This window comes from Chenopodium album, chromosome 11 (genome assembly GCF_948465745.1).
Source record: "Chenopodium album chromosome 11, dcCheAlbu1.1, whole genome shotgun sequence".
NCBI lineage: Eukaryota > Viridiplantae > Streptophyta > Magnoliopsida > Caryophyllales > Amaranthaceae > Chenopodium > Chenopodium album.
In genome coordinates, this window is record NC_137844.1 from 48227922 (window position 1) to 48243476 (window position 15555).

The window sequence follows — 15555 nt, forward strand, 5'->3', positions numbered from 1 at the left end:
TTAACAAAGTAACTACTATAACACTAACTGGGTAACTCCTATAACACTAACCGAGTAATCCTGTAATGGTTGGCTATACACATATAAAATTAGTACCAAAATCTATATTGAAAATGAGAATTATAATTTTTTTTATAGGGTGGTACACTTATGTGCCTCATATTATTATTTTTTTTATATGCGTTTATTTATGTCTATTATGTAAATTTATATTCGATAGATAATAAAATCATTCTTATGCACACTCAGTATTCATAATAGATACGTATACCTAGTATCAAGTATACTATTATCCCTATATTATTCATTCCATGAACTAACTGTCTAACTAACAATACCCACATCTTAAAAATGTAGATTGTAGATATTATGCATGAGTGTATTGTAATATTAGTTGTCAAATAAATGGTTTGATTATAGGTGTACCATAAATTTAAAATCCTATTATAATATTAATTAAGAGATTTCGGGTTTAGGAATTTTGTAACAAAATATTGTAGCCAAAATTGAATCAGCAACTTTAGTGTGTTGCTCACCACACGATGTGGCGAGCTGAGCTAACACACAAGTAACTCTCGATGTGACCAGGTAACCTCTGACCGACCGAGTAACCCCAGATCAAATAACCCCTAACCAAGTATACCCTGAGTCCCTGACCGATCGAGTAACCCCTAACCAAGTAACCCCTGACCGAGTGAGTAAGCCTTTACTGACCATTCATTAAAAAAATGTGGCTAGTTACGGTGTGGCCACCCACATATGAAAGTTTGTGAAATTGAACCACATGTAATTTTTTAATAAAATAGGTATGATATACCTAAAATCATTAGAAAATTAGTATTATATCAACATTTTTTTTGATAGAATTATATCAACAGTGCACAATTGGCTCACAATTTACATATTTTAAAAACATAATTAACAAAAGACTACTATTACAAAACATTTATCAAAATCAATTTGTAGTATATTAAATAATCAATCAAAATTCATAATTTTGTGATCGATTTTTAATTAGTGGTATATCATTTTTATACACAGTGTTCTGATAATAGTTTTTAGTCAATTATTTTTTTGATTGATTTTTTAGTGTAATATCATTTTTTTTATGTTACATGTTTTTAGACTAAGATTCGCAAAAAGTAATCATATCACCTTCAATAAATGAGTATATGCAATGTTTATAAGTGTATAAATATGTAAAATGATCAAATTCGAGTAAATAGAAAAAAAATATGGAAATGCACTTATCATAATTTTTTATTTTGACCACGTGTTATATAAATGCACTTAAGATTATGTATGTAGGATACAAAATTATTTACTATAATTAAAGTATAAAAATATAATTCAACATCTTTTACAAAATTAATCTGCTACTTAATACTACCCTCGCTTTCCTGATTTCTATCCATTTACAATTCCTAAGGTTAAAGTGAAGGTAGTACAGAGTATATTATTTACTATAATTAAAGTATAAAAATTAATTCAACATCTTTTACAAAATTAATTTGTTCCTTAATACTACCCTAGCTTTCCCGAGTTCTACCCATTTACAATTTCTAAGGTTAAAGTGGAGGTAGTATATTACGTATTATATTTATAAATTATTTATACAAATTAGTGTATTTGAGTGATAATCTACCTCTAATATAATCTTTACTAAACTGTAATATAATCTTAACTAAAATATTCAATATTCATGTGTAAAATGTATTAGATTTTATATATCATGAAGATTATTTTAAAATACGCAATCAATAGAATCTTTGACAATTATATACATTCCAACAATAGACAACTCAAAAAAGAAAAAAAAAAACTAAAATAAGGACATGTATCAGCTTTTGAGCTAGTGTACCCTGTTTTAGTACATAGCATTGCACGTCATGTACTGGCGTACTGCAGACTCTCCCTACTCCCTAGTTTATTACTCCCCATAATATTAGAGTTCTCAACTTTTATCCTTCTTCTTTCAAGCATATCGCTTATATTGTCATTACGATTACACAAATACATAAACATTTTTAAAAAAATCTTTGCAAAATATTAGGTATAAATTCGCTGGAATTGAAAATTGCAGTTAACCAGTTCATAAATTGAATTTTTTTATACAAATAAGGGTTGGGAAAAATGGCAACCCAAAGTTATACTTGTAGTACTTAGCTAAAATGATTTGTATTTTTAATAATCTACTAATATATTCTATTTTTGTTGTAGTGTTTAGAAATATAAATTCACTATACAAATTGGGATGCATCTATATAAAGCTAAAAAAATATTTTACAAATATAAATTATTTACTAATATAATGCATCCATATAAAGCAAAATGAATATTTTACAAATATAAAATATTTACTAATATAATGCATCCATCTAAAGCAAATAACTTTCATTTTAAAAAAAAAAAAAAACACACACACACACACACTAAAACAGGGACACGTGGCAGTCATGGAGCTAGTGTACCCTATTTTAGTATAGTATATAGATAGATGTATACACGATTGTACTGATGTTAGATATGGACTTTGGCTTAGATTTGAGCAATTGTGTTCTGTTTCTTTAATTAAAAAGGTCTCTAATATCCTATAGGCAACAACAATTTCGTGAGTCCAACTTCAATTTTTGACGGTTTCTGTACTTTTATTTTTGCAATTGCTTACTTAATCATTATATTGTGTTAGTACCTCCATGCTTTGTCATTAGTACGACATACTTTTATTAGTATATGAAATGTCTCATGTGAATGTCTACAATAATGCGTAATAATTTCTTTAGTATATTACTCACAACCCTATGTGAAATATCTGATGGTCAATTTGAAAATTCATCCCTCTCATTTATATATATATATATACATATATATATATATATATATATATATATATATATATACACCGTAGGAATTTCTTGATGATAGACTTTATTAGTGTTAGACATTATCTTTATTATTGTTATGCATATGACGAATTATCAGTGGATATGGTTATTTTATTTGATGATTGTGAGAATTGAAGTATAATTGTAGTATTATAAATTCTGATTTGAATATTATCTTGTATAGTGAATAATGTCGAAACTTGCCAAACTTGAATTTGTGGCCCTTGATATTACCAGAAAGAATTATTTATCATGGGTGTTAGATGCCAAAATACACCTAGATGCTAAAGGGCTTGGTGAAACAATCAAAGAGGGTAATAAAGCTACATTGCAAGACAAAGCTAAAGCCATGATATTTCTTTGCCATCACCTCCATGAAGGGCTTAAAAATGAATACCTCACTGTTAAAGACCCGGAAATCCTTTGGAATAGTCTAAAAGAAAGGTATGACCACCAAAAAACTGTTATACTTCATAAAGCTCGTTATGATTGGTTAAATTTGAGATTACAGGATTTTAAATCTGTTAGTGAATATAACTCAGCCATATTCAGAATAACTTCTCAATTGAAATTATGTGGGGAGAAAATTACCGATGTGGAGATGCTAGAAAAAACACACTCCACTTTCCATGCAAATAATATTGTCCTGCAGACTCAATATCGAGAGAAAGGTTTTAAGAAATATTCTGAATTATATCTTGTTTACTTGTGCCTGAGCAAAATAACGAGTTGTTGATGAAAAATCATGAATACCGTACTACTAGTTCTACTCCATTCCCTGAAGCGAATGTGATTTCCCATGATGGAAAAGAATAAAAAAATAGAGACCAAGTAGTGGTTGAGGTTGAGGTCGAGGCCGCGGTCAATGGCGTGGTCGTGGTCAGGGGCGTGGATATGGTAGAGGTCGTGGAGGTTACTCTAAGAGCTCACATTCCCACCGGAAGTGGGAACGCAAAAGTGATAATGTTGAGAAAGAAAAACATGAGCCTAATATTTGTTTTCGTTGTGGAGAAAAAGGCCATTGGTCTCGTGTGTGTCGAACACCAAAACACCTTGTTGAGCTTTATCAAGAATCACTAAAGAAAGGAAAGAAGGTTGAGACAAATCTTATAGTTGAAAATGGCGAAAGTGACTTTGATTCTGGCGATGCAACTCATCTTGAAGTTGCTTATTTTCTTACTACCCCAAAAATAAATAATTAATGATGTATTGGTTATGTTGTTTGATTTTAGTTATAGAACTTTAATTTTAAATTATATAAGTTATGTATATATTTTATGGTTTTATGATTGTAATATGATTTATATGTTTCATGAGATATTGTAATATTTTAGATGTTTTATTTTATCTTGTTGACATATTTTATTATTATTATTCTAGACATGTTAAATTTTTGTGACATTTTATTTCTTTTAATATATAGTATGAATACTCCTCAAGTTCAAGTGGCAATAAATGATGAAAAATTGTGTCTTGCTAATAGTGCAACTACTCATACTATACTTAAAAATAAGAATTATTTCTCTCAATTGATTTTGAAAAAGGTTAGTGTGAATACTATATCGGGTAGTACAAATATAATTGAAGGCTCTGGAAGAGCTAACATAATATTGCCTTGGGGGACAAAAATTGAAATAACTGATGCTTTATACTCCCCATTGTCTCAAAGAAACTTGCTAAGCTTTAAAGATATTCGTAATAATGGCTATCATATTGAGACAAAAAGTGAAGGAAACGATGAATTCCTTCAAATCACTAATATAAACCAAGGCACAAAATGTATCTTAGAGAAATTACCTGCATTTTCTACCGGTTTGTACCACACAAAGATCAATGCAATTGAGACACACACTATTGTGGACTAGAAGTTTACTGATGACTTTGTTGTTTGGCATGACCGGTTAGGCCATCTTGGTTCAATAATGATGCGAAAAATAATTGATAATTCTTGTGGTCATTCATTGAAGAGCCGGCTGATTCTTCATAATAATTTTTCATGTGTTGCTTGCTCAGAAGGCAAGTTGATAATTCGTCCATCACCAGTTAAGATAAATTATGAATCAATTAATTTTCTGGAACGTATACAGGGGGATATATGTGGGCCCATACACCCCCATGTGGACCATTTAGATATTTTATGGTATTGATCGATGCATCGACTAGATGGTCACATGTATCTTTGTTATCAACTCGTAACCTGGCGTTTGCGAGATTACTAGCTCAGTTGATTAAATTAAGAGCACATTTTCCAGATTCTCCTATCAAGACTATTCGTCTTGACAATGCTGGTGAATTTACTTCTCAAGCTTTTGATGATTATTGCATGTCCATTGGATAAATGTTGAACATCATGTAGCACATGTTCATACACAAAACGGCTTGGCAGAATCATTGATTAAACGTCTCCAGTTAATTGTTAGACCATTACTCATGAAATCTAAGCTCCCAATTTCTACTTGGGGACATGCTATATTACATGCAGTATCACTAATTCGCATCAGGCCAACAAGTTATCATAAATTCTCCCCATCACAATTGGTTTTTGGCCAGGAACCAAATATCTCTCACTTGAGAATTTTTGGATGTGCAGTTTATGTTCCAATAGCTCCACCCCAACTCTCTAAGATGGGTCTTCAAAGGAGGTTAGGAATATATGTTGGATTTGAATCTCCATCTATAATTAAATATCTTGAGCCTACCACAGGAGATCTGTTTACTGCTCGATTTGCTGATTGTCATTTTAATGAGTCAGTTTTTCCAACATTAGGGGGAGAAAACAAACATTTGGAAAAAGAAATTAGCTGGAATGAGTTATCATTAATTCATCTTGATCCTCGAACGAAGCAATGTGAATTGGAAGTTCAAAGAATAATTCATTTGCAAAGTTTAGCAAATCAATTGCCAGACTCGTTTGCTGACCCAAAAAGAGTGACTAAGTCACATATTCCAGCTATAAATGCTCAATTCAAGATTGATGTCCCAAAAGGGCAACATGAAGTTGCTAATGAGTCTAAAGCACGCCTGAAGCGTGGAAGACCAATAGTTTTCAAAGACAAGAATCCTCGAAAAAGGAAAGGAGCAATGGTTGATGATGGCCAAAATGATGATACAGTTCTGAAGAATCTCAAGAAGAGACCTTAGACATGATACAAAAGGAAACTTAGGTACCTGATAATGAAGAAATTTCAATAAATTATATCATGTCTGGAATTACACGGAACCGAAACCAAATCGACATCGATGATGTTTTTGCATGCAATATGGCATTAGATGTTATAAATGCTAATGAGGATCATGAGCCAAAATCTATTGATGAATGTCGACAAAGAAATGATTGGCCAAAATGGAAAGAAGCAATTGAAACAGAATTAAAATCTCTTGGAAAAAGAAAAGTATTTGGACCTGTAGTCCATACACCTGAAGGTGTAAAGCCAGTGGGATATAAATGGGTTTTCGTGCGAAAGAGAAATGAAAGAGGTGAAGTTGTGAGATATAAGACACGATTAGTTGCACAAGGATTCTCACAAAGACCTGGTATTGATTATGTGGAAACATATTCTCCTGTGGTGGATGCAACTACTTTTAGTTTTTTCATTAGCCTGGCAATAAGAGAAGGACTAGACTTACGCCTGATGGACGTAGACTTGTACGGCCCACTGGATAATGACATTTATATGAAACTTTCAGATGGTTTTAAGCTGCCTGAAGCAACAAAATCTAGTTCTCGAGAACAATTCTCTATTAAATTGAATAAATCTCTTTATGGATTGAAATAATCTGGGCATATGTGGTACAATTGCCTTAGTGAGTATTTGTTGAAAGAAGGCTAAAAAATGATCCTATTAGCCCATGCATTTTTATAAAGAGATTTGGATCAGGATTTGTTATAGTTGCAGTGTATGTTGATGATTTGAATATAATTGGAACTCCTGAAGAGATTTCAATGACAGTAGAATGCTTAAAGAAAGAATTTGAAATGAAAGATCTTGGAAAAACAAAATTTTGTTTGGGATTAAATATTGAGCACCTAAAGAATGGAATCCTTGTGCATCAATCAACATACATAGATAAGGTTCTCAAAATGTTTTCTATAGATAAAGCACATCCATTGAGTAATCCCATGGTTGTAAGATCACTAGATGTAGAGAAGGATCCATTCCACCCTCGAGAAAATGATGAAGAGATTCTTGGTCCAGAAGTACCATACTTAATAAGTGCGATAGGAGCATTAATGTACCTTGCTAGCCATACTCGACCTGACATATCATTTTCAGTAAATTTATTGGCAAGGTTTAGTTCATGTCCAACTCGGAGGCATTGGAATGGGATTAAACATGTACTTCGTTACCTCCAAGGTACGAAAGATATGGGTTTATTCTTTTCTAAATCGTCAAAAGAAGATTTGATTGGTTTTGCAGATGCAGGTTATTTATCCGATCCACATAATGCTCAATCACAAATTGGATATGTGTTTACCTATGGAGGTACTGCCATTTCTTGGTGATCTATGAAATAAACCATAGCTGCTACTTCTTCTAACCATTCTGAGATTTTAGCTATTCATGAGGCTAGTCGTTAATATGTATGGTTGAGATCGGTAATTCAGCATATACAAGAAGATTGTGGTCTATCTTCCGGAAAAGAAGCACCAACCGTTTTATATGAGGATAATGCAACATGTATTGCGCAGCTCAAGGAAGGATACATTAAAGGAGATCAGACAAAGCATATCTTACCAAAGTTTTTTTTCACTCATGATCTTCAAAAGAATGGTGTTGATAACGTATTGTAAAAGTAAAGAGAAGGGGATGAAGGAGTAGAGGAAAGGGAGAGAATCTAGAAAGAATGAAGAATATCATAAATTATAATTAACTCACATTAATCATCCAATAAAGTAGTATATATATACAAAATTAACTACCTAGTGATAATGAACATACACTATTTTACAACAGTCAATGGTACTTTTGTCATTTAATATATAGGGGTAGTTTTGTCATTTCATCTATTTAAAACAAACAAAAAGCCTAGTTGTTATTTCAAATTTTTTGTAAATTAGCTAGATAAGTACTCATGATTTTCTCTGGCATTCTTCAAAAAAAAAAAAAAAAAAAAAAGATTTTTCTCCAGGAAAATAGGGAGACTTACCATGAATAATAACACGGATCACTTACAAAAGAGTCAAAAGCTAATTTGGCCCAAAAACTTGTTTTAAAGTAAGCCACGATAGATGCAAACCAAACCAATTTAATCAAGTTGAAGTTTATTTACAAACACTTACATATTAGCGTAGGTAAATTTACCTGCAACTCCACCCCTAACAGAGTCATTATGGTACTCCCTTCATCCCTTAATAAATATATTGATGGTTTGTTTTTCTTAAAAGAAGTTCCAAAATGACGTGCGTATTTCTATTTCATTTCATTTATAGATTGTATTTTCGGACCATAATACCCTCAATTCTCACTTTCATTCCCCAATTCTCACTTTTTATTCCCCAAAAATTTCTCTTTTCTTTTTTATTGAAAAATGCAATAAATTACACCAATCAATAAAGTTGACAATGACACGCGGCAAAATATCGATACTTCACGGTGGAATATAAAATAGTCAAATAATTCAAATCAAATTATTTTGATTGTGTATGAAATACATGTTCATTGTTTAGTTTTCGCTCCGGGCTCAAAAATGTCCAAGATGACACTACCCATGTTCATAACTTCAAACCAAACGCACCCTAAATATGTGTTCATCGTTTAGTTTTAGCTCTGGGCTCAAAAATGTCCAAGATGACACTACCCATGTTCATAACTTCATACCAAACGCACCCTAAATATGTGTTCATTGTTTAGTTTTCGCTCTGGGCTCAAAAATGTCCAAGATGACACTACCGATGTTCTTAACTTCATACCAAACGCACCCTAAATATGAAAATTACAATAACATCCCCAAACTTACATGCACTTCTATGAAAATGATCCTTGATAATTCCTAGTTCATCTAGGTGAATAGATGATAAACTTGAATTTTCTCCTGTTAAACTGTGTTGCTTTTGATTTCTAACAAGTATATTCATGTTTTTCATTTCAAACTTAACCAGAAAAACTCATCCATTGTCAATCTATTAGACTATTAGTAGAGCTCTATTGTGTCTATAATATATTTACTCTGTGCCTAAAAAGACAGAATCATGCAGTTGCCTCTGCTAGTGTATACTCTGTAGACTGTAGTCCTTGTTACTTTAGGTAGAGATGGGTTGTATTTCCACAATGGTAGAGATCATCCATTCATCCTTATTCTCTGTACTTTTATGACAGATTAGTGGTATGACGTGCTGTAGTAAATTAGTAATTGCAGATTTCAACTGCAGTGTACTACAGGCCACAGCATTATGCGCTTGCTGATGTTGCTAGGTCGTGTCAGGTTCTCACATTCCAGGCTACTTTGTGTTTTGATGGATACTGATTAGTAATATATAAAACAAATCTAGGATTAGTGGCTTAGTTTTATCCTTGGTTAGTGCTTGCTGATATACTTTAAACAAGTTAGTGCATGAATGATTGTTTTAACAAAAATATGTGGTCCTTTGTTGTTTGCAATAATCATCATACATATTTTAATTTCTAGCCACAATAATTTGCTTCTAGATAATTAAAAATGAGATCATAGATTCATAGGTATTATGCGTCCTGTTAATGCTGCTGCTCATTATCGAGTGTGTCTGTTTTAGCTAGTGTTAGCCATCTAACAAGGGAAAATTGGCCTAGAGTTTCATGTATCTGTTACTCCACATATGTTTAAGTTTCTTGACAATGTATCACAGACTCAGTCCCACAATAAAGTAAAAAAATTTCATTTTAAGCCTTTTTTTTATTAGCTCGGGTTATGAGCAAGCTCAATCCTCAGAGTTACTGAAAGTCTTTAATTTGATCAGCTCTTTATCATGCACCTGCATAGCACGGAATATTATGATCATAAACATAGTCTCTCAAATGCAAGGTGTGGCGCTTACACTTTGGAGTGGCACGTGTTCTCAAATTATGCTCTGTGCTATAAAGTTGTGCATGTAATTCAGATGCTTCAAAGCTCACCATAGATGTCCATAGGTTTATAGCAATTATTTCCGTTCAATTAGTCATAAAAAAGGTTCATACATAAAAAAAAAAAAAAAAAAAAAAAGTCATGCTGCTAGATTAGCAGAAGAAACTGCAATATGCTGCATACCTTGTCATTTATTATTCTTGGCAAGCTTATACAAGCAATTACAGTGGATCGATAAGTTACATCTATCAGAAGAGTTCTAAACTTCACCCTTCTTTCTGTCACCCCTGATAAAGCCTTTTAAAGTAATCAATAACGCTTTACCATTGGGACGTTTTTGCTCTTTTTTTTGTTGGGGGGTTGGGGAGGATGGAGGACTTTGATGGTAGGGTGGACCGGTGGTTATTATGCTCGAACAACGGTCTCTGCAGCTGCTGCCTGAAGGACTTGCTCATGGTGCTCCTTTGCCTCGGCTTCCCAGATTTCAGGAAGTGCTTCTTTCATGTTGTGGATACTCCTTAATGCATAATCAGCCCCTGGAACAAGTTCTGACCTCCCCACCTACATAATACAATTCCATCTTTTAGTTGTTCCCTATATCATAAGATTCACTAAATCAAAGTTTTATGTCTAACAAGTTCGGATAATAATTTCACATCATAATAAAAAAGAAAACAGATGTTCAATTCAAGGCTAACAAATCTGAGGTATAATTGACAACTAATAACAGTAACGTTCAGGCATGTTCAGTGTACATAGGGCTAATTATAATAAGCCATTTAAAAGTAAGTGAAATTCCGGCCAGATAAGTCTAGGAGTTTTCGCGTTAAAACTACTAAAGGAATACTCATAATGCACTAGTACCAAACTTATGCTACTTGTAGACAGTTATGGGTAAATTTTAGCCTTTTGTATGTGTTTTTAGTGCTGTCTGATTAGATTTCTGAATGATGGTTGGTATAGTCATTGTATTACACTCTTGACTCTTCTACTATCCCCTCTCTCATAAACAAACAACATAAGTATTTCGTATTTAGTGTAAAGCAAACAAAGATACTGATAAAGAATATGCCCTTTATATCATCTTGTAGATTATTGAAGTAAAGAATGCTTACAACAACGGTGTGAAGTCCAGCTGCTTTCCCACTTGCAATATTTCTAGCACTGTCATCAAAGAAAATCTGAAGGAAGGATCAATAATAATCGTGTTAGCAGTGTAAGATGAACTGACAGATAATTGAATTGGACAGAAAAAAGTATTTTGTTTCGGGGATTATTATTACAGACTACAGGATCAAGTAAGGCGATAAAGGATTCTTACTGTTCTTTTAGGATCTAAGTTCGCGATACTAATAGCAGCTTCAATAGCTTCAACAGATGGTTTACACAAAATATGTGACTTAGAGATTGGTTCATTATTGTCTTGGTGATTAAGCGTCTCAAAGCATATTATACCCTCAAAGCAATCTCCTAAACTGAGCTTATTCAGCACACGAGCTGTGTGTGCCTTATCAGAGTTAGTGAATACCTGCAGTACACCATAAAAATCAAACAAATTATTAAAATGATCATACAACAAACTAACCATACTATATCTATATTAACTTAAGACAGTAAGTGTACATACAATTTTACGTTGGGGAGTCGAGAGCAGAAGGTTTCTCAACACAGGATCAGGCTTCAGAGTTTCATAAGGCAAACTTCCATGAACATACTCGTGAAATTCGTCGTTGTCAAATTCATATCCAAGTGCCTGAAATCATTTCATTAACATCTTATTCAAGTTCAGGGGCTCCTAACAGGGGTATGTAACATGTAACTATGTAAGGATGTGTAAGGTCTCAAATTCGGGCCTCAGAAGTTCAGCTGTGGGATAGTTTCATACCTTAAGACCTGCCATAGTGGTACCATATTCCCTATACAAATCTAGACACATCCTTGGGACCTCACTTTCATCCATATGCAAGAATTTTAGCATGTAATCTGTCACAAAATATCAATATTATTGCAGGATTATAGTTGATAATAATACGACCCCCTTTCCTTAAATTTGGGAACATACCTTCTATATTCTTTCTGCAAGCTAAGTTGACCCCTGAACTCAATGGGTACAAAGTATCATCCAAATCTAAAAATTATGTAAAACATAATTATATTAGCACAAAAATTTTCTAGTCCTAGAGTTTATTAGAATAATTCATTAATTAACTTAATTCCATAGTAAAAATAATTTTAATTTAAAGTTTTTGCAACTTACCAAAAAGTAGGCAATCATACTTAGCCCCATTGTAGCTCACAACAGCATCCATTTTCTTTAATTTGGAGGGTAGATAGCAATAAATCTACCACATAAAAAATACACCAAAAACTGTTAATAACGTGAACATTTCTTAAAAAGTTCTTCCTGTTTTGACTTCTTTTATCTTGTGACAATTACTTCCAAATGGGTAAAACTTTAAAAATACGAAACAAGTCTTTAAAAACGGAAGAAGTATTAAAATAAACTAATTAAAGCAAGAGCATTTATAAAATTACCTTAATGCTAATCAAGCAAGAAAAGTTTGAAAGAATACACAAACTAAGGGTAAAGAGGAAAGAGTATTTATAAGAATTTGAAGGAGGGAATCTCTTGGTTAGCACATAAAACTACAAATGAATAGGATTGGGAGTGGAGGGGTTAGGAAGAATGACATCTGATGTATGATTCCTCTATTTTATTTAACACCCATACAAATTATTTCTGTTGTCACCTTAATTTGCTTTTTAGTTAACTATCTTTTTCAATTACCCAAAGTGGTGCTCATTTTAATTATATATTACTGTATTTTTGGGTCATCTTTATTAGTGGAGGAGCTTTGCCTAGTTAATAACACTGATAAAGTGAAAATCCATCGATTTTTATTTTAGTGTAGAAAGAATCACAAAGGGCGTTTGATGTTGGCATTTTTCATGCTTTATGTGGATCCACATACTCATGCATGAAATGCAAAATTTTCTTTGGTATGATTTTATTAAAGTTTGTCGTATCATTATCGATTAGTTATCTAAATTAGGTGTACGTGTTTTATCTATCGATGTACTTTTACTATAATATAAACTCCAATATAATCCAATCTCTTCTTTTAATTTGTTAATAATCCATGTCATGATTTTTGCAAAATTCGATCTCAGGGCCTTAAGATTATACATTAAATATAGCTAATCTTGTGGCTATCTAAACATAAAAAATAAAAATAAAAAAAATGTACCCGTCACACACACAATGCCTCTTCATTATTAAATGATATGATTAGTTGATTGGCATTCATATAATTGAGTCTCATACTCTCATGGATGACAATAATTTCATCATGACATTAATGATTTCACCAATAATTAATTTCAACAGCATGTTCTTTCTAAAAAAATTCAACAGCATGTAACTCATCGTCAACTTTAAATAAAGAAAGACTTGGATAGAATTGTCAAACTTTCAGATCTGTGCAAACTGGCTAGCTAACAAATTAGTCATTTGTTTAATTAATTTACATAATTGAAAGTTAATCAAAGTTTAGTGCAGAAAATTGGTGTTGGTTTCTCACTAATCATCATTAACGCGTATTAGCTAGCTAGTTGAAAGAATGGAAGTCTTTTCCTAATACTCCATACGTTATTAACTCTAGTCAGAATTGTTGTAGGTGTTATATTTAGCTGTACAAGTGTACTAGTTGTGAACATTATAATCATATTCATATAGTATAAAATGGGTTCATAACTTGACCACAACTCACAAAGTCAAGTATAATGCCTTTATTAACCAATCCGACAAATGACTAGAGGCGTAAATATAAACATGTTCGAGTTAAGTTAAGTTAAGGTCGATAAAAAGTAAATTATTGATTAAATAAAAAAAAATTAGTAAATTTTCCTATAAAAAATAAATATATATATTAACACACCCATTATTGAGGCGGCTTTCCTTTTTTTTTTTTCTTTTTTTTTTTTGGGTGCAAAAAATGCTTTCCTATATCACTATTTGAATGTTAGGCAAGAAAGCACCTTGTATATATCACATATGAATGACATGATACTAATAATATATTCTGGTATAAATTACTCCATAGTAGTAACTGTATGTATTCTCCTATAAATATTAGGAGTTGATGAAGAGAATAATATCTTATCTTATGTATAATGAGCATAGTATACTTTGATTCATGTCCATTTATACGATCCTTTGTAAATCAAGTTAATATGATTCATGTTTTCTTTCTTTTCTAATTGATCATAGTAGATTAGTAGTGTTGATTTTAATAATTATTTTGTCCTTTTGATCCTATTTCATGATGATATTAGGACATGACTCATGTCATGGAACAACTCAGATCTCAGACGTCACTTTCTCCACTAATCAATTTTCACATATTAGTTTAGCGCCAACCTAGATTTATTTGTCACAAAAAAAACATGGATTTAAAAAAAAATAAAATCAGTCTCATTCGAAAAGAATTACTTTGTATGTCATTTGTAGGGTAAATCATTGGTGGAGCAGATTAATCTCACATAAGCATATTGTTGGGTTTAGTTGTGGCCCAAATTTTATAGCCCAATTATGTGAAAATGTGCTAGATAAATCTAGCATGTTCGCTAAAGTAAATGTCGGTTAATTGAGGTAAATAATGCTCTACAATTATCATGACATCATCAAGGCATTAGTAGCAATCTACACTATTCTAGAGAATGATCACCGACATTACTCTACCGCCAAGCATAACTATATATATAGGCAATGGGCTTTCAACTGAGGCATCCACAACATCCACAAAACAAAAAGCCAAACTTACCAAAGCCTTCGTAACAATTATCATTGTAATAATCCTTACATAGTTCACTATCCATTGTAACTCCTTTGTGAGTTTAATTGTTATAGTGAGAGTTATTGTTGTATTACTACTCACCCTACTAAATTACAGGTGATACTTGTACTCTCCTATTTTTCATGTAGTGGATTATTTTTCAGTGCTCGTCATCCGTGGGTTTTTTTGATAATTTTTTCCACGTTAAATATTGTGTGTTCATTTTCACTACTTATCTTGCCTTTATCTTTCTTCTGATTATCTTCAATCTCTACATCTTTAATTTGCTGTCGTTGTGTACTCACCAACCTTAACAAGTGGTATCAGAGCCAAAGGTTGATTAGAGTGTTTACACATTAAAGATGTCTTTGCTTACGAAGTTTGAGATTAATAAGTTAGATGGCAAGATTAGTTTCATCATTTGGAGAGTCCAAGTGAAGGTCGTTCTCACACAAAATGGATTAAAACGGGCACTTGATGGCAAGTCCGAAAAGCCATCTACTATGACGGACGAGCAATGGCAAGAGTTGGATGAAACAGCATTGTACACGATCCAATTATGTCTAACGAAGGAGGTTTTGCGCGAGGTCATTCATGAGGAGATAGCAGCCGCCAGCCTGATTATGGTTAAAGTTGGAGTCTCTCTACATGACTAAAAGCCTCGCCAACAAACTCCGTCTCAAGGAAGGGCTTTATACAATTCGAATGGCCGAAGGTACTTCCATTCAATCTCATCTTAATGAATTTAATTCCATTATTATTGATCTAGAAAATCTAGATGTTAAAATTGAAGA

General features: G+C 32.4%; 2 protein-coding genes across 2 annotated transcripts; one reads left to right on the forward strand and one right to left on the reverse strand.

Moving 5' to 3' along the window:
* Positions 1 to 6828: 6828 nt before the first annotated feature.
* Positions 6829 to 9350, forward strand: LOC145566733 (uncharacterized). The gene is made up of 4 exons (XM_081626057.1): positions 6829 to 7158; positions 7304 to 7369; positions 7492 to 7668; positions 9243 to 9350. Exons 1-4 carry the CDS (start codon positions 6829 to 6831, stop codon positions 9348 to 9350), a joined length of 681 nt encoding a protein of 226 aa, XP_081482183.1.
* Positions 9351 to 10044: 694 nt separating this feature from the next.
* LOC145569012 (uncharacterized protein C24B11.05-like) lies at positions 10045 to 12503 on the reverse strand. Its single transcript, XM_081628387.1, has 8 exons — positions 12462 to 12503; positions 12184 to 12268; positions 11989 to 12054; positions 11812 to 11909; positions 11554 to 11679; positions 11248 to 11454; positions 11042 to 11107; positions 10045 to 10487 (listed from the first exon to the last, which is right to left on the reverse strand). Exons 2-8 carry the CDS (start codon positions 12233 to 12235, stop codon positions 10332 to 10334), a joined length of 771 nt encoding a protein of 256 aa, XP_081484513.1. The 5' UTR covers positions 12236 to 12268; positions 12462 to 12503; the 3' UTR covers positions 10045 to 10331.
* Between the last annotated feature and the right edge of the window lie 3052 nt (positions 12504 to 15555).

What these genes read in the sequence shown, in the direction of transcription:
- LOC145566733 (XM_081626057.1), top strand. Translation starts at nt 6,829, where the DNA reads ATGACAGTAGAATGCTTAAAGAAAGAATTTGAAATGAAAGATCTTGGA. An exon ending in GACCTGACATATCATTTTCA is followed by an intron (nt 7,159 to 7,303) that starts GTAAATTTATTG and finishes TTGGTTTTGCAG; the next exon opens with ATGCAGGTTATTTATCCGAT. An exon ending in AAAAGAATGGTGTTGATAAC is followed by an intron (nt 7,669 to 9,242) that starts GTATTGTAAAAG and finishes TAGTAATTGCAG; the next exon opens with ATTTCAACTGCAGTGTACTA.
- LOC145569012 (XM_081628387.1), bottom strand. Translation starts at nt 12,235, where the DNA reads ATGGATGCTGTTGTGAGCTACAATGGGGCTAAGTATGATTGCCTACTT. An exon ending in CCACTATGGCAGGTCTTAAG is followed by an intron (nt 11,680 to 11,811) that starts GTATGAAACTAT and finishes AAATGATTTCAG; the next exon opens with GCACTTGGATATGAATTTGA. An exon ending in ACTTAGATCCTAAAAGAACA is followed by an intron (nt 11,108 to 11,247) that starts GTAAGAATCCTT and finishes TCCTTCCTTCAG; the next exon opens with ATTTTCTTTGATGACAGTGC.